Source organism: Perognathus longimembris, chromosome 11, assembly GCF_023159225.1.
Source record: "Perognathus longimembris pacificus isolate PPM17 chromosome 11, ASM2315922v1, whole genome shotgun sequence".
Taxonomy (NCBI): Eukaryota; Metazoa; Chordata; class Mammalia; order Rodentia; family Heteromyidae; genus Perognathus; species Perognathus longimembris.
In genome coordinates, this window is record NC_063171.1 from 37,121,427 (window position 1) to 37,139,582 (window position 18,156).

The 18,156-nt window shown below is 47.3% G+C and overlaps 1 protein-coding gene across 1 annotated transcript; it reads right to left on the reverse strand.

Annotated features, from left to right (window-relative positions):
• Positions 1 to 1,480: 1,480 nt before the first annotated feature.
• Positions 1,481 to 12,441, reverse strand: Slamf8 (SLAM family member 8). Its single transcript, XM_048357022.1, has 6 exons — positions 12,269 to 12,441; positions 9,070 to 9,396; positions 5,318 to 5,623; positions 5,138 to 5,245; positions 2,051 to 2,803; positions 1,481 to 1,826 (listed from the first exon to the last, which is right to left on the reverse strand). The coding sequence occupies exons 1-5, from the start codon at positions 12,360 to 12,362 to the stop codon at positions 2,739 to 2,741; spliced, it is 900 nt and encodes a 299-aa protein (XP_048212979.1). The 5' UTR covers positions 12,363 to 12,441; the 3' UTR covers positions 1,481 to 1,826; positions 2,051 to 2,738.
• Between the last annotated feature and the right edge of the window lie 5,715 nt (positions 12,442 to 18,156).

Consider the following 18,156-nt stretch of genomic DNA (forward strand, 5'->3'; position numbering starts at 1 on the left):
TTGGGGAAGGGCAAGGAGAGCTATCCGGAGACGCTGCCCTTCCCCCAGCCCTGGGGCTGTGTGGAAGCAAGCCACACCTCTCTGGGTCTGGAACCAGAAGGGGTGGCTTTGCGACCAGCCCCCCAACTTCTCACCAGCTAGCACGTGTGCTCCCCATTTCGTGGGCTTTGCCCATGGGGTGGTGCTTTGGGAGTGACGTTAGCCCATGAGGGGGTCTTAAGACAAGCTTGCCAGCCTATCGCCAGCTCTTGGTAGATCACCCCTTTTCTCGTCAGCATTACTATATTAACTGTTAGCCACTCCCCTATTAAATCAGATTTGCTCTTGAAGCTGTCTCGGAGACTCCGTGTATGCCTGGCTTCCTTCGTGGGTAAGGAGGGAGGAAAGGGGATCTCGTTCGGCCACGTGCACCTGAGGCCTTCCCTAGCTCCCCACTCCACCCTGGCCTTGCCTGCTGGTCCGGCGAGCAGGGGAGAGGGTGAGAAAGGGAGTGCAGATAAGAGAGTAAGCCTAGCATCTCCGTGCCAGGGGAGGCGAACCTAGCCCGGCAGGCCTGTAACTGTTAAAGCATTAATTTCAGTGATTATTAGCACAAATATTAGTGTCACAGATGCACTTCATGATGTCTAGTAGAAAGGTAGTAAGTCTCTTAGTTGACAAGTGAGTTGGGGATGGGAACATCAGTTGATTTGCATAGTACGGCCTGTTCAGGGGCAACTCACAGAAAAATCAACCATTGTCTATGCAAAGTTGTCAAGAGTCAGTGTGTGCAAGGGAGCACCACAGGCTCCATTCAAAGGTGAGACTCTAGACATGTAGGGAAGAAATGGGGAGTAGTGTATGCTTTTTTCTCCCCCCTCCCTTAAAGAACCACCAAAGCTTATTGCCAGACCTTGAGCTTTCTTTCGCCTGTTATTTTTAGGGCAAGACCAGCTTTGCATGATTTGGTGATTGGGCATGAGGAATGCCTCTAGGTGGCAGGTCAGGGCAGCACAAGCTGCCAGCTAAGTGGGCATGTATGCTGCTCAGGTGGCCTTGGTAGGGGAAAGGTGGTAGGAAAGAGTGGGTACAGAAGAGGGATAAGGATTTGTTAAACCCAGGACCAACAGGGAACTCTCAAGCAGAGCCCAGAGGGGAAATTCAGGAAGTGTAGTGATGTGAATCTGGAGTTCAAATCTGCCAATTATTTGTCCAAGGTGAAGTGACTCTCCAGGAAGTGGGGAAAAGAGGGTAGGTCCTATAGTAGGACATCTGAGGTGGAGAGAGGGAAGCCATCTTGTGAAAACACTCAAAATACACTGCTGTTCCATCAAGAGCTTCTTTATTATCAAGACTTGAGTGAGACCCCAGAATAAAACCTGGTTACATGGGGTGGGAATAACTGTGGACCTTATTAGTTACTACTTCTCAAGGGTAAATCTCACTCATCAAGTGTTTTTCCCCCTTCAGTGGCAATAATAGCCTAGATTTTTTTTCCCCCCACAGAATCAGTCAGTGGCAGAATGACTTTTCTAAAGATGGTCACAATAGTCTCTTCCATCCCATAAGTCAAAGTGACCTTGATAATCCTTTTGAGTGATGGGGTCTTGTCTCCTTCTTACACTTGGTTGGATCTTCTGCACTTGCATCTAAAAATGAATGTGGCAGATTTTCAAATGCCTGGGCACCCTTCCCTTTCATATTTTCCTCTTTTGTAGTGGCTTCCTCTCCCAGTCTCAGGCAAAAAGTTAAAAAATAAAAAAGAAAGGTTTGCCTGGAACTCAGATGCTTTTCTTGAAGATATGCAAGAGCTTCTTGTTGGTAGTCATCTCTTTCAGGTCACCATGCTTTGATTATTGTTGTTTGTTTTTTTTTGCCAGTCCTGGGGCTTGAACTCAGGGCCTGAGCACTGTCCCTGGCTTCTTTTTGCTCAAGGCTAGCACTCTGACATTTGAGCCACAGCGCCACTTCTGGCCGTTTTCTATATATGTGGTGCTGAGGAATCGAACCCAGGGCTTCATGCATGCGAGGTGAATACTCTACCACTAGGCCACATTCCCAGCCTAGTCACCATGCTTTGAGTAAAGAGAAAACCACCAACACCATCCCCAGCTCATGCAGGTGTCAAGGTCAATGGAAATGGCAAGGATGTCTATACAGGAAGTATCACCAGGAAAATGGCTTCTATTCCAACCATGGGATGTCAATCATTCTGGGTCATCTGTAACTACCATTTACCTTTGAGAGGCCATGAACTCCAATAACCTCAAAGTCCTTCAGGTCCAAAAGATAAAGCCCTGTCTGCCACCTCTGACCTTTATCTATTCTAGGCCTTGCCTCATGACTGTACTTTAGATCAGCCCGCAGTGGGTGATTTACTTTCCCTGTAGTTCAATCATCTGATGTTGTTTAGAGACTAGGACTCAGGTTGGAGGCCATTATTCGGTGCCAGTTGGGCTATCCTTTTATGTATTATGGAGGAGCAAATAGTGCTCAAATCTTCTGTGGATCCTGGAGAACCTCTGGTATTCTTCAAGGAACATTTTATTATCCCATGTTGTCCCGAGGAGAGCCAAGGGAGGGCTGACGAAGTTAGCTCAGGTGCCCTCTGTCCTCTCCATGTGTTGGCTGCCCAGATTTTCCTGAGAGGCAGGACTGGAGGTTTCCAGGCACTAGCCATGTCCCAGAGCATCAAGTGTCGGGGCAAGGAGGCTCTTCATGATCCAAGTCTCAGCTCCCAGTGTCCTTCATGGCACACGTTACACAACTGGGCTCTCTGTCTCCAGAGCTACTCCATCAGTGCAGACATCCTTCTTCCTTTTCCCTGGTAATGACAAAGATCCCAGAGTTACCTCTTCCATGTTTAGCATTTTGTCATACTTGGCCTGGCCCCTGAACCTATGTGTCCTGACATAGTCACCTCAGGAAAAGGAACATCTCCAAAATCCTGAGGTGGGGAAGCGGGGGAAAGAGATTCTTTAAGAAGAGACATTCCTTCTAATGTCTAACTATGTCATATATATGGCTTACTAAAGGTATAGAGAGTTAGGGCCATGATGGGCCTGGGTAAGTAATCAGAAGCCATAGGGTAGAATTAAAAGCAGCATGTGACTCCTTGTGTGGATCCTTTCCACTATCCCAGGTGGTTGAGTCCTCTCTGTCCTCTCTGCCTCAGAGGCCAAAGCTACCCTTTTATGAACCTTGAACCATCACACAGTGTGAGTCCATTCGTATAAAATGTCCAGAGTAGACAAATGTATAGCGACTAAAAGATCAGTGGTTGCCCAGGGTCATGGGCAGCATGGGAAGATTTCGACAGTATTGCTAAGTGGTTATAGGGTGGTTCTTTTTTTTGGTTTGTTTTTTAAGAGAGCAATGGAAATGTTTTAAAGATGGTTATGGTGTTAGATGTACAACCCTGTAAATATGCTAAAATTTATAGAGGTTTACACTTTATAAATAGATGGATTGTACAGTGTGTGTCACTTACCTTAATAAGGGTTTACTACTATTGTTGGTCGTAGGGCTTGAACTCAGGGCCTGGGCACTGTCCCTCAGCTTTTTTTGCTCAAGGCTAGTGTTCTACCACTTTGGGGCACAGTTCCACTTCCACAGTTTTAAGGTGGTTAATTGGAGATAAAGGTCTCATGGACTATCCTGCCTGGGATAACTTTGACCGTGATTCTCAGATTTCCACCTGAATAGCTAGGATTACAGGTATGAGCCACTCGTGTCTGGCTAATAAGGATGTTTGTAAAGAGCTGTTCTTTTCCTGAAGTCTATCTTCTTCATTTATTTATTTATTTATTTATTTATTTATTTATTTATTTATTTATTTATTTATTTATTTATTTGCCAGTCCTGGGGCTTGAACTCAGGGCCTTATCATTTCCCCTGGCTTCTTTTTGCTCAAGGCTAGCACTCTGCCACTTGAGCCACAGTGCCACTTCTGGCTTTTCCTGTTTATGTAGTACTGAGGAATCAAACCCAGGGCTTCATGTATATGAGGCATGTATATGTATATGTATATGTATATGTATATGTATATGTATATGTATATGTATATGTATATGTATATGTATATGTGTACTCTACCACTGGGCTATAGTCCCAGCCCAGAGTCTATCTTCTTACTGAAAATAAATACTGGATCTCTCAGGGGCAAAGGGCTAGGGTCAGACACTATTCTTAGTAGACAGGGCCTGTAGGAGGAGTGCAGTCCAAGCTGCTGCCAGCTCTTCTTGTCCCCTGGGAAGAATATACAGCCATCATTCCCTTCTTGCTTGCATGCTTAGGGGATGTGCCAAGATGCTGGCTTTCCAGGACACATTCACTATGGTGAGGTCTCAGTGCTTCTTCTTTGCTGATTCAGGGACCAGCAAGCTTAGACAGCTTGACATGAAAGCAGCTACAGAGCCTGGGTCAGTCAGGTCATGTTTTCAGGGATGGGGGGCACCTGGGGGCAGAGGGAAGGCTAAGCTGGGTGTAGGACTCAGAAGTGGGCCTGATCTCAGGCTTCTCCCCTCCATCCTCTTTTTAAAGGTGGCACTGCCAGGCATTGCCCAGGGAGGGTATTTCTTCTCTCAGAGAGACACTTTCTAGGAATGGTAGGCAGGAAGAGGTTGTGAGTCATTGATACTTTTCCTCAATACGTATTTATTAATCCTAGTCATATTTTATGAATCATTCTGTTTGAGGCATCACTAATGATACCCCATGGTGGCCCAGCCTTTGCCTTAAAGTGACCAGAATTCACCAAGGGAGTTTTATTGGCTCTGTGGTCAAGGTAAGCAAGGGAGATGAAAGAAAGTCTGCAGCTAGCTGTGGGTATATGAGGGAGGCTTCCTGGAGCAGGCTAACTTGGAAGATTTAAGCCAAATAGAAAAGGGGAGTTGAGAGGAAACTCCCAGGCAGAAGGAATAGAAGGTGCAAAGGCCCAAAGATGTGTAGGAGAGTATGTCATTTGGAGAATGTTGAAAGAGACGTTACATATTTCAGTCCAGTTGGAGAATGATGAGTGAGATGAAGAGGGTCAAGAGACGAGGTAGGAGAGGTGAAGGGAATAGGTCCTCTGGAGCAGAAGAAAGTTCAACCCACATCTCCTCCCCAGTAGATTCACCTCCTTCCCCATCTCCTGTACCCGCTGGATTCCTCCTACCTGAGCAGGGGCCACAGTGCCATGCTGAGAAGAGACCAACCAGGACCAGGAGCAGTGAGACTGGCACCACAACCAGGAGCACATCCTTGTAGGAGGTCTTCCCTGATGCTGGACACAGAGAGGTGGGGTCAGGGTGGGCCTAATGCTTTACCCTCCTTCCATAACTGATCCCTGGCCTACCTGCCTCATGGTTGCAGCTCTTCCAAGGGGTGACTGTGGCCACATCCCAGCTGACAGGGTTGGAGACAATACAGGAATAAGCCACATCCTTGTCTCTCAGTCCCATTGAAATACTTAGCACCTGTCCCTCTGTAAAGAGGCGATGTGGCTCAACATCGAGGCCCAGTGTCCCCTCTCGTCGCCAGCTATAGGTAATGTCACTGATGTTGGGGCCCAAGCAGGACAGGAAGACCTGGCAGGTGTTGGAGGGCCGAGCATCCCCTGTTACAGCAACGAACACTTGAACTGTGGGCCTTGGTACTGCATCTGGGCAAGCAGAGTGAAAAGATATTACAGCGATGCCAGGTAGGGCCAATCAGACAAAAGCTGATTCTTAGGCCAATATCAAAAACCCTTTGTGAAATGATTCCCATCAATATCTCCAGCTATACCTCCTTTTCATACTCATTAATTTGTGACTTGCCTAAGCATGTGATGCTGTTCCAGATTGTTCATGCTTCTGTGTAGCTCACTGGTGCACATAAATGGTTTCTCTCCTCGTTCTTCTAAAGAACTCCTATGCAATCTTTAAGACCCAGCTTGGGGGGACATAGTAAAGTCATTAAAGTGTAAATCGTGAAACTTTCCCTGTTATTTCAGGAATGTTTCTTAGCTTTCTAAGTAGTCAACAAGAGATAACCAACACTGATCAATTCAGGCAGGAAAACACATCCCTGGGGATCTGGAGTTTATAGTTTAGTAAGAAAGACAGATACTGACACATGATCATGAGTAACTAAAAATGAATAATGAGAAGAATGCAGGGCAATACACTTTTAAGGAACTCAGAAGGAGGGGGCTCTTTCTAGTTACCTCAGTAACCTTAGTGGTCTAGTGTTAGAAAATAAGTGTTCAATACCTTGGCCACTGAGCAAATTGGTGTCCTGGTGCCCTAAGCAGTGCCTTCCTGATTCCTATAGAGATTGATGAGTAAATCCGAATCTCTGTAGCTATGGGGCCTGTGGGAGAGCATTACGATGTCAACGGGAGTGCTCACTGTCTGACAGCATTCCAGAGTCAAGCGGAGTAAAACCTCCTTAATGCCAGCTCGGTCTGGTGGGATTTGTGATATGAAAGAGGAAATGATTTGCTGGGCATACTAATAGTATAAACAAAGATTACAGAGGGGATATTTACACCACTTAGGAGGACACAGCGGCTTCCAAACACGATCAGGCGCAGTAGAAACACCCATCGACATGTCTAGTAACTGATCTGCTAATTCACATCATTCTTATCTATTGTCAAAGCAGAGCTCCTAAGGACGGCAGCTTGGCAGCTTCCTGCAATTAGTTCTAATCACGCTATGTATTTGGAAGCAATAAAACAGCAATTTCCTTAAAATCTGTAATTCAGATACTGAGAACAAGGCATTTTAGAGCTTAGCCATGTGGGTGCTGTGTGTGTTGTCACATTCAATGTCCTCATTTAACACACGCAGCAGCTGAGAATCACAAGTGGGGAGGGGCTCCAGGGACTCTGTGGTCGTGGGGGGCTACTCAGTGCACAAGGGCATCAGGCTAGGGGGCTAGAGGGGTGCTGAAATCCAGCCAGCATTCTGCTTGCCAAGATATGCAACCTGTCTCAAGGCTTTGTGTATCCAAAAGGGCATCCTATCATTGCACACCGGTACCATGAATGGCTCCCCCAAGGGCAGCCTGGTAACTGTCTCTAAGAGTTCAAGATGCCTCTCTGGTTTGCTTATAGCCTTCCTTTCCTCTGCTTCCCTTTCCTCAGTTTCTATCCCTACTTTCCATTATTGATTAATTGATTGAATGGGTGGGCATGTATGACAATATTGGGGATTGCGCTCAGGGCCTGGGTGTTATCCCTTAGCTTTTTGGCCCAAGGCGGGCACAATATCATGTGGATTACAGCTCTACTTTTGGCTTTTGGTGGTTAATTGGAAATAAAAGTCTCATGGCTCTTCCTTCCTGGGAAGGCTCTGAACCATGATCTTCAGATCTCAACCTCACTAGGATTACAGGTGTGAGCCGCTGGCACTGGGCCCTACTATCCATTTGGATTTTTCCTTTCCATTTTATGCATATCTCAGTCCACTATTTCCACTGAAATAGTGGTTTGGGAACCCCTCTCATCCCCTCCCGAAGCCATTAGAGAGATGAATGAGACTAAAAGGTCATTCTTTCTTGACTAGCAGAAATGTGTAGAGGCGGTGGAGGAATGGAAGTGGGCGGTGCAGGAGGGGTTGTTGCAAAACAAGGCCCACCCTGCTCCCAGACAACTCAGCTACTCCAGCTGCAAGGGATTAAAGCAGCTGCATGCACCACCCTGGAAGATCAAGTGAAGCAGAAAGTTTGCCTAATGAAGCCCTGCCAACCCAGAGGACCATGAAAAATACAAGCAGCTGTTTTTTAGCTCTTAAGTTTTGAGGTATTTTTTGTTTTTTTGCAATGATGAATGACAGAGAACTCAGGGATAATATATAGTTAAAATGTCTCTAAAAACAAACCACCTCTTTTAACAAATGCAGGGCTACATTTAATGTACAGATGTGAAAATGGAACCAGGTAACTTGAGGGGCTGGGTGGGGAGCGACTGATGGAAGGAGTACCTTTGATCAAGATGTATTATACTCATAAACAGGCACATTGAACTCAAATGCCTTTGTACAACTACTTAAAGATAAAAAACAAATAAAATAATTAAAAAAATGCAGGGCTGAGAGTATAGATCAGTGGCAGAATCCATACTTAGCAAGGACAGGCCTTATTTTCAATCTCTAGCACTCAAACAATAAAAACAGTGCCAACAACCACACCCCAAAATACCAACAATCAAACTAAAGAGAAATACACACAAAAAACGATAGTGTAATTATAGTAGAAGTTTAATCTAAGTCATAAGCAAAAACTGTTATGTTGTAATTTATATTTTAATTTGAAAAATTTGTTTGACTAGGATTCCACAACGTGTTCAGAGGACAACAAAAGAAGGGTGCACAAAAGGAGAGAAGAGACGAACAAATATAGCCATTATGTTCATTGTACAGTATGTAAAACTGAACTATGTAGTTTGAGGGTAGGAGTGGAAGTGGGAAAAATGGGGGAGAATGGTGGAAGGGTTGGCATTGATCGAGATGCGTTGTAGTCATAACCTGACATGGAATTGTCACCTCTTTGTACAACTACTTTATAATAAAACAAATACGTCTTTTTTAGTGGAGCTGGGGTTTGAATTCAGAACCTTGCATTTGGTAGCACTGTTTAATATGTAACACTCTTCCTTTTTAGTTGCACAGAAAAGAATTGCATGACATAATCTGTTGGTGAAACGTTAGAACGAATGGACAGGGCAGGTCTGTCTTAAGTGCTTTTGCAAGTGTCATTGCATTTCGCCTTTATGGTCACTGCCCTCAGGATTGTCGTAATGCTCACTTCACAAATGAGAAGGTTGAAGGTCAGAGAGGTTAAGAATTGTGTCTAAGGCTGCTGAACCAAGAACAGATCAAGTGGAGTTCAGAGAAGGACAGTGGGATTGCAAAGCTCAGCTGCCCCAGGCTGGTTCTCACATGGAAGTATCTGGGGAGTATTCTTTGGTGTGACTGTCCGGGAGCAGCTGTTCCCTGAGTTAGCAAACATGATCAGAGTCCAAAGCTTTCTGGAGCTCACCTCTCCCCAGGTGCCATGACTCATGATGCCGGCTGCTTTGCAGAAGGAGAGGGTCAGGAAGCCAATGTCACCCACACTCACCATACACCTTGAGCTGCAGGGTCTGTGTCCAGGCCCGGCCTCCTGTGTCCACCATCAGCACGGAGAAGTTGCCGCTGTCTCCAGACTCCAGGGGCCCAAGTTCCAGGCTGAGGTTACTGTGTAGCTGAGCTCGGCCCAAGAAGCGAGAGTGGTACAGAGTCTCCAGGGAGCCCCTGAAGAACGTGGCCAGGAGCTCCTCCGAGGGCCCCAGAGAGCGCCAGATGGCCTCACGGACTTGAAAATCAGGCGGGTGCTTTACCACCAGCAGCACAGAGCCCCCCACCTTGCTCAGCACTTGAGCACAAATAACTTCAATAAGAAGTAGTGCTGGAAGGACAGAGAGCCTGGTCAGCCTGCCTGTGAAGGCTTCTTACCCCCTCTCTCTTGCATGACCCCCAGCTGCCCTGGAGTGAATGAAGGCTTCCCTCTCTCTTCTGAAGTTGAGTCTAGGTGTTGGGGATAAAACAACTGTGAAGAGAATTTCATTGTAGTCTCTATGCATGTTGGAAGTCAGCCACTCAAGCAAGTCATTAAGAATATGTTAATCTGGGCACTGGTGGCTCATGCCTTCAATCCTAGCTACCCAGGGGGTTGAGATCTGGGGATTGAGGGGTAGATAAATCCTCAAGACTCTTATTTTCAATTACCCAACAAAGTGGGTAGTGGAAGTGGAGATGCAGCTCAGGCGATAGTGCCAGCCTTGAGCGAAATAGTCATGTAAGATTGTGAGGTTCGGAGTTCAAGCCTGAGCACTGGCAGACCCAGAGACAAAGAACATTAAGTATTGTGATGGAAAAATGGGGTGGTCCTAGGAAAACACAGGGAGGGTGATAGGGATTTTCACTCAGCCTTGAGGGAGTTGAGAATGGAAGGAGGAGTGTGGGAATCAACCAGCCAAGCAATGGCTGCTTGAGGTAGGGATGGGGAAGTGTTTAGAAAGTGGGAACAGCAGTGGGAGGGCAGGAGAGAGAAAGCATGTGCCTGGGGGAACTGAAAGTGGCTCTTGGGAGGAAATGACACTGCAGAGGTAGCAGGAGCCAGATAGTGCTCAACCCCTGGAAGCTGCATTGGACTTTGGGCTTTAGAGCACTGGCGTGTGTGTGTGTGTGTGTGTGTGTGTGTGTGTGTGTGTGTGTGTGTGATGGGTTTTAAGTAGTAGCACAACATGACTAGAAGCTTGGTTGGGAAGATCAGCCAGCAGAGGTGTGGCGAATGCATCCCAGGGGGTGAAAGACTGAGGGAGAGGGGATGGAAACTTGAGCCTAGGGGAAGGAGCCTCAGGAGAAGTGGGACCAACCAAGAGATGATTGTAATCAGTAGGATTTAGCAATAGATTAGATCTGGGGAGTACAGGAGACAAAGGAATAGAGATGGCTCCCAAATCCTTGGGACCCTTGGGCACCATTCTCTGTGAGCTGGAACTGGACAGAAATTCACAGGGGGAGGCTTAGGGGAGGGGACTGAATTTGAGTTTGAAATACCCTCCTGATTTTCTTCTCTGGCTGTTTTCTGCCCATTCTTGAAGTTTCCCTGCTCCTTCCAACCTCCCCCACCCCATAGCCCAGGTTACAACTCTCTTTCTGTGCTCCCAGGGTGGCCAGGCATCAGCGCCATGACTATTGTTATTCTATTATTGTCTGCTTCTGAGTCAGCACCTCCTGGCAGACCATGTGCTCTTCAAGGCCAACAACAGTTTATTTCATCCTTGCACTCTCCATGCCCACCCTGTTTAGGATCAGGCTACAGGAGAAGCTGAGTCAATCCTGCTGAATTTGCTGAGGACTGACCGCTGTGCTCGGCACTGTGGCAGACAGGAGGGATAGCACTGAATAAAGGCTGACATGTAGTGGACCTCAGTGCTGGGAACTGGGTTAAGGAGTATGTTCTAGATGGTCACAGAACTGGGTGCAATCGCTCCAGTCCCTCATCCATCTCACATCCTTTCCTAGCCCCAGTTGTTTCCATCTCGCTTAGACGTGGCTTCATGTCCAATGTTAATGCAAAATGGAGACACAGCATGTAGGGAGAATTATACTAGATGCCAGTTGAGACTTAGGTTGTATTCTGCCCTGGTGTTGACACAAATCAGTTGTGTCATTCATTGTGTCAGTTGTGCGCATTCATTGTATCATCCTCCCTCCCTAAGCTTCAGTGGTCTCACCTGTAAAACATGGGGTCTGTATTAGATCATTTTTTACTCATCTCTTTTGCCCTGAAGAACCCTATTAAAATGATTTAAGGGCTAGGGATATTGTTCAATGGTTAGATCACCTGTTTAGAATGCACAAAAGCAATAATTATCTTTCAAAAAGTACACATGTTCAATGTCTAATGCCAACGACAGACATATCCACTGACTTACAAGGTTTTTAAAGATCTTTTGACAATTAAAGTGCCACTTCCCACATACATTTAGAAATGCTGAAGACAGCCAAAGGGCTTTTAGAGCCCTAAGGGCCAGAAACTCAGGCAGGGATGATGGGCAAAACAACAGGTGTGTCTCTGTTGTAAACAGTGGCGTTGTGGCCTTTGCTATACCATTTGACTCCCATCCTGTGGCCTGTGGGGGTTTATTCTTGTCATGCTGGCCACTTGTTGATAAAGAGGGGAACTCAGGCATCAGACTGATGGAAGGATCTGCCCAATGAAGAGGAGGCCCCCAGCCATTCCCACATCATGCCATTGTCGGCCATTCTCAAGTTCATAGGAACTATGTTGAAGCCTGCTTTACTTTCTCCTTCCTACTTAACATCCCCCCTCCTCTTGAACAGGCTGTAAAGAGGGACCCCAGCATTCCCACAGGCTTCTGAGAACACATTTCTTAGATGGTAAGGAATCCTGCTCTGCCCGGGCCTTCCTCTTCTCTCCCCAGACTGTATGTAGAATTCCTACAGTAAGAATACCACAGCCTCATAATTCCAACTTTCTCCCTGGATCAGCAGTGTTCCTGGTTTGGTTCTAACTGTCCTGGGCCACAAAACAGATTATGTCTTGGAGCAGAGATGCTTCTAATGTGGTTACCTCCTCCCACCCAGTATCCAGCGTCCTACTTTGCATCTGCTGCCTTTAAATGTTGCCCCACAACTTGCTTTACTTTTCTCTACTCTCTAGCTCCCAGTGGTGGTGGTGGGGGCTGCTCAGGGGTCTGCATGGGGCCTTCAGTGCTCTGAGGACAGACTGCCCACCTCCCCCGACTTACCTTCCCAGAGAAGCAGGCGCCAGAGGGACCACATGGCCATCTTCTTCCTCCAGACAGGCAGGCAAACTCCCTTGACAACCCAACTCCAGAACATCCCAAGGCCAAGGCAGATGCACAGAAGCAGCTGTGGTCTCCTTCTGGAAAGTCCCACATTGAGAAGGAGGAATCTTGACTCAGAACAAGATACCCCGAAAGTGAAAACATCCACAGTAAAGTGGAAGTTGGCAGCAGGCCTTGCTGGATCTCTCTGGGTTTTCAAGAGCAGATTCTTGTAAGTCAGCCTCTTTCCTGTGCACATGGCTGGCTGATGCATGTGTGACAAGCACACCCACACAGCCCATGCGTAGCTCGATCACTGTTAGCAGGCCTCACCGCATCCAGCCCTGCCCAATGCTGCCCATGTCCACCCTATAGCCACAAAGAGCCATCTGAGCTGCAGTACCGGCCAACTCACTTCCCCTCTGCTTGGGAGTTCATTTCTGGCTTCCTGTTGCTCTCGGGATAAAGACTGAACTCTCAGCTCAGCACTCGAGGCTTTGGCATACCTACTGTGCTCTCTGGCTGTTTCATCCAGAACCATCTCTTGTCAGAACCACCAAATTACTTGTTCCTCCTCCAGGCATAAATGCGTTTCCATTTCTTCTTGCAGGCCTGGTTCCGCTTTGTGCCTAGCCAGGTTGTCCTTCAAGACTTCCTGACCTCAGGTGGAGTGAGAACGCCTGCTCCTGCTCTGTTTCTCTGTGTGATAGGCCCTGTGCACATCATCATGGCGAGTTTCCGACTTTCACTGATTAGCCTGCGATGGACAGTGTTTGTTTCTGTGTTCCCTTCAGTGCTGGGTACATAATAGATGTTTAATGCATATCTGTTAAATGATTACTAGACATGATTGCTTGTTTTGCTGCGTGTAGTCTCTGTGACTGTTCTCAGACAGACCTTCTGGTAGCCTTGTTGGAAGTGGAAGAGTTAAAGGCAAGGAGTGCTCTGACACCTTGCTGAGGTGTGCAGAGAGGCAGAATGAGCTTCACGTTTGCCACAGTTACCCTCTTTTCACTCTCTTTCTCTTTTCACTTTTACTTACTTGGTAGCTTATGTGAGAAAAGATGTTGTCCTTGAAGAAGATTCCTGGCTGTCCTGAGTGAGGGTGATTGAGTCTGGTCCTGTGTAGCCTTTGACAGCATGTTTCGGACGCAGCCAAGGTGCAGGCGGATGGCATGGTGGGAAGCAGAAGAGTTTGGGACTAGAGCTCCTGCCTTCCAGGTGCTCACAACTAACAGGTAGAAGAAACTATGCTGCCTGTAAACAGGCCTCCTTGATTCCATACTGCAGGGGGTGGGGTGTGGAAGAGGTCTCTGGGGATCTGGGCTGGGAATGCCTTCTGAGCAAGTGGCATGGGACATGATTTAGATTAAGGAGAAAGGAGTGGGCCAGAGGCACAGATGGGCCTTGAGCACAAGGGAGAGAGCAGAATGTGCAGTCATGCTGGTAAGAAAATAAGCTGGGGATGGAGGAGAGAGGAGATGAGGGCCCACAGGGAAATGGTGGGATTGGGTCCAGATTACAGGGACCTTGAATGCTAGGTTAAGATATTCTGGAGGCCAGTTGCTCACACGGTTGTGAAATACTTGGGTTGGCTTCCCAGGGATGCTGGCGTTGTGGGTGGGGATGGTCCCAAGAATCTTAGTTCTAACAAGCACTTTGCTTCAGGGGAATGTGCAGCTGATGGATTTTGAGAGAGCTCTAAGAAGCACTGCCTGGATGCCTATTTTGGTTTGGGGGTAACTTCCTGATAAGAGGACAGCATAAAGGGAAGGTTGACAGAGAAAGAACAGACAGGAAAGCCTGGAGACCAGCTGTTGTGATGGTCCTGGGAAAAGGAGATGGACCTGAAGTAGGAATGAAATAACTTGAGTAGAGAGAAATGGGACAGAGCAGAAATCCTGGCAGAACTTGGAAGCTTCCTGGTTGTAGGATAGAGAGACCCAGGGAGAGGAATTATTTATGACTGTATTGTCAATTCTGTCACCCATTCATCAGGCATTTATTGAGCATCTATTTAGGTGCCAGGTGCCGGGGACACAGACATGAAAGGCTTAGCCCCTGCCCTCAAGGAATTTGAAGTTTAGAGGAGAGGATGGGATATGTAACCCAATAATTACAATCAATGTGGTGAGAACAATGCCAGAAGTGTTCAGAGGATGCTATGGGAGCTGGAGGGGAAGAATCCAGCCCCAGCCTGGGAGGGTGGGAGCTAGGGAAGGCTTTGTGAAGAGGCTGGTGTTTGAGCAGAGCAGGGAGTTAAGAATTCCAGCTCTTTTTTTATTTATTTATGGTCTTTAAAAAAATTATTGTCAAACTTTGTCAAACTGATGTACAGAGAGGTTACAGTTTCATACATTAGGCATTGGATACATTTCTTGTACTGTTACCTCCTCCCTCTTTCCCTCCTCCCCCTCCCCCTTTCCCTCCCCCCCCCCCCCCAAGTGTTTGGTGTAAACTCCAGCTCTTGAGTTAGAGTTGGGATTGAATCTTGGCTGTCAAATCACAAGTGAAGTAACTCCTGTGTTGCAGTGTGCTCCTCAGAGGAATGGGAATTCATAACAAGATCTGCCTCTTCATGCTGCCAATCCAACACCTGTCAGGGTTTGCAATAGGTCTGTTGCATGTGGAGTTCTTAAACCATTGTGAACCATTGTTTTATGAAGGCGCACAAGATAAAGAATTGGGAACAGCTATGTGGATGAGGATAAAGGTATGTTTGAGATTGAGCAGTACCCTGTTTCAACTCTTCTCCTAGTTGCAAGCCCCATCAGGGCAGAGACCAGGCCCTGTTCATTTCTGCATCCTGCCCATTCCTGAGGACAGGCTTTCCATGGGGGAGATGCCCTCTAAGCATCTTCCAGATTGGACCAGAGCCAGCATGGACCAGATCTTGAATTCTTTCAGAAGGGATAATGGACAGTCATTATTTCTTTCAGAAAAATTAGTTGCCCCTAATGGTTCTCTAACTCTCTCTCAGCCTTGGAAGCTGAGGGGGAAGAGGAGGAGGTTTGGTGAGGAATGGAACATACTTCAGCTCCCCAGAGAGAAGAAATGTGAGCCAGCCTTGAAGGACCACTGAAGAAAGATGGACTGAAGATGGCCATGCTTCTGCCCAGGTGCAGGGAAGGGTTAAGGCAGCTACAGGCAGGTTCTCCCCACTGCTGCTAATCACTGGTTCACACCACATTAATTACCCAGCCACAGGGGGGAGTGTGCAAGAGCAAATTAGCAGGTGAGTTCAAAGGGGCCACTCCCTGCATTCCTTAATTAAGAGAGCAGCTGGCAGCCAGGGCTGCTACTCAGCCTCCCCGGGGCCTTTCTGGGAAACTGGAGTCAGGCGGAGCCTGGTGTGTGCTTGTGTGTGCTGAGGCCTGAGCAGTAGCAGCAACATCTGCCAGGCGCCAATGGTGCAGACTCCACCATTAGCCTACCTCTAGTGTAGGCTGCCTGGAAGGGGAGGGAGGACGGGGGGGAGCAGGTGTTAACCTTGGCCAAACAGTTTGCCTGACCTTGACCATTCACCCTGAGTTGTCTGGTGTAGAGATTCAGGCTGGATGGAATTTAGAGGAAGATGTGCCAAGCGATGCATGAGGTGCCCACGGGGCCTTGCTTCTCCTGGGGACTGGGGGCAGGGGAGAGAGTGGAAAAGGAAAAGAAGGCGGGGTGATGGAAAAGTTAAAGAGGGGGAACCAGGCAGGAAGGGAAGCAGAGGGAGCATGGAGGAAGTTAAGGCATTTGACAGGCTTGGGGGGTGGGGCGCAGCATGCTGGGAGAAGATGCAGGTGTTATTGGGGAGAGGCTAGACCCCTGGGTACAGATTTGATGGACATGTGGGGATGGGGCTGAAGGGGACAGGAAGAACCCGCTCAAGAACCCCACTGCTCAACTTCAAGGGGATTATTGTTTTGGATGGAGATCCTGACCAGTCCAAACCAGAATGGAGTTATTCCTGCTAAGTGCACACTTAATCCAATTGATCTTTAAACAGGCGAGTTCCCAAAACAAATGAACAAAAGTGAGAGACTCACAGCAGCTGCTTAGAAGAGGACCAAACTTCCTGTGCCCAAGGAGGTCCCTTCAGGAGAATAGCTTTGAAATGACTTATTAAGTAGCTGGGTCACCTACTAAGCATGTAGAGAGTTGTGGCCCCAGTTCATGACTTGTGAATAAAAGTCAATTAGATCACATAACTAAATTGGTTGAACTTTGGTTTTGCAACACCATGAAAGCCCTACCTGCACGGTCCGTCAGCAGGCACTGTGCCGGGGTGCTGAGACCCTAGCAGCCTCTTCTTGGCCAGCCATGGTAGGCAGCAGTGGAAGGGCAGGAGGATTGGGCTTAAGGCAGACTACCCCGGAAGGAAAGTTGCCTCTGTCACTTCTGAGAAACACCCCCTGTCGCTGTGTTTCTTCAGGGATGACATGCAGAGGTACCTTACCTCTCCTGACACGGCACAGGCACGACCCTGCATCTCACTGTCTCCTTCAATTTTGTGCTTGTACCATCTCTCTCATCTCATCCTGGCCCTGAGGGAAGTAGGGAGAAGAAAGGGGATCTTCAATGAACACACAGGCATCAAACACACAGCTGGGTGGGGAGAAGCTGGAGATCCAGGAGGAAGAGTGTGAAGGAATACCTGTAGCAGAGTGGGTGCAAAGGGCCTACTACTTAGGTTCCTTCTGCTTTTGAGGCAATACTACATCCTTCCAGAGATTTGGAGAAGAGGAAACAAAGTCCCAGTTGTGCTTTATTGAGGCAGAGAGGGGAAACTAGAAGCTCCTTCACGCATTCACCACACACTTAGAGTCCCATCTTGCATGCACGAATGCATCAAACAAACATTTATGGAGCATTGAGCATATGGATTATACCCCACGAGGTCAGGAACTCACGCGGATGATGACAGCAATCATATACTAATGATGAAAGGAACAGTCACTATTGATCTGGGCCTCACGTGGGAAAGAATTCTACAAGAAGAACATGGGCTATTTTCTCAGAGTCTGAAAGAATTGTGCTGAGCCAAGGCACAGCCAGCAAGGCAGACTCGCTGATGGTTTCAGGGCCTGCCAGCTGCTGCTGCTTCCAGCAATGCAGAAGGAAATACGGACATGTGGCAGCACACAAAATATCTCCATAGCAGATGGAAAAGCTGGGTGTTTGGCATACCATACAGCCTGTCTGTAGTCAGTGTCATTAAAGTTTATATAAAGATGAAAGACACCCAGTGCTGCTTTGTGGATACTAGTTTCAATAAAAGTGTAGCATTTATTTATTTATTTATTTATTTATTTATTTTTGCCTGATCTAGGGCTTGAACTCAGGACTTGGGTGCTGTCTCTTAGCTGTTTTTGCTCAAGGCTCGTGCTCTACCATTTGAATCACAGCTCCACTTCTATTGTTGGTTAATTGGAGATTAAAGCCTCACATACAAACTTTGCTGCCTGGGCTGGTTTTGAACCATAATCCTCAGATCTGAGCCTCCTGAGTATAAGCAAGAGCCCCTGATGCAGGGCTAAATTTTCTTAGCCAAATGTAAACAGACTGGGAATTGAAATATCTTGTGCCAGGGAAAAATCATGCTCCATTTTTAGCTTATATCTAAATTGCATAGCCACATACAAAACAAGGACTGCATGTCTCATCATATTTAATGATGAAATTGCCCAGTGAATGAATCAATCCATGTGGGTGGTGTGTCAGGGCTTGGCTTCCTGAGAGCACCACCAGAGGGCAGCCATGAGTCCCCAGCGGTCTTGGGTTTGTTTCTTTATTAAGGAAGTGGCTCCTGGTTCCTAGAAAAGGTGGCAGCATTAACTCTTTGGCTAGGTTTGCATTAGGCTCTG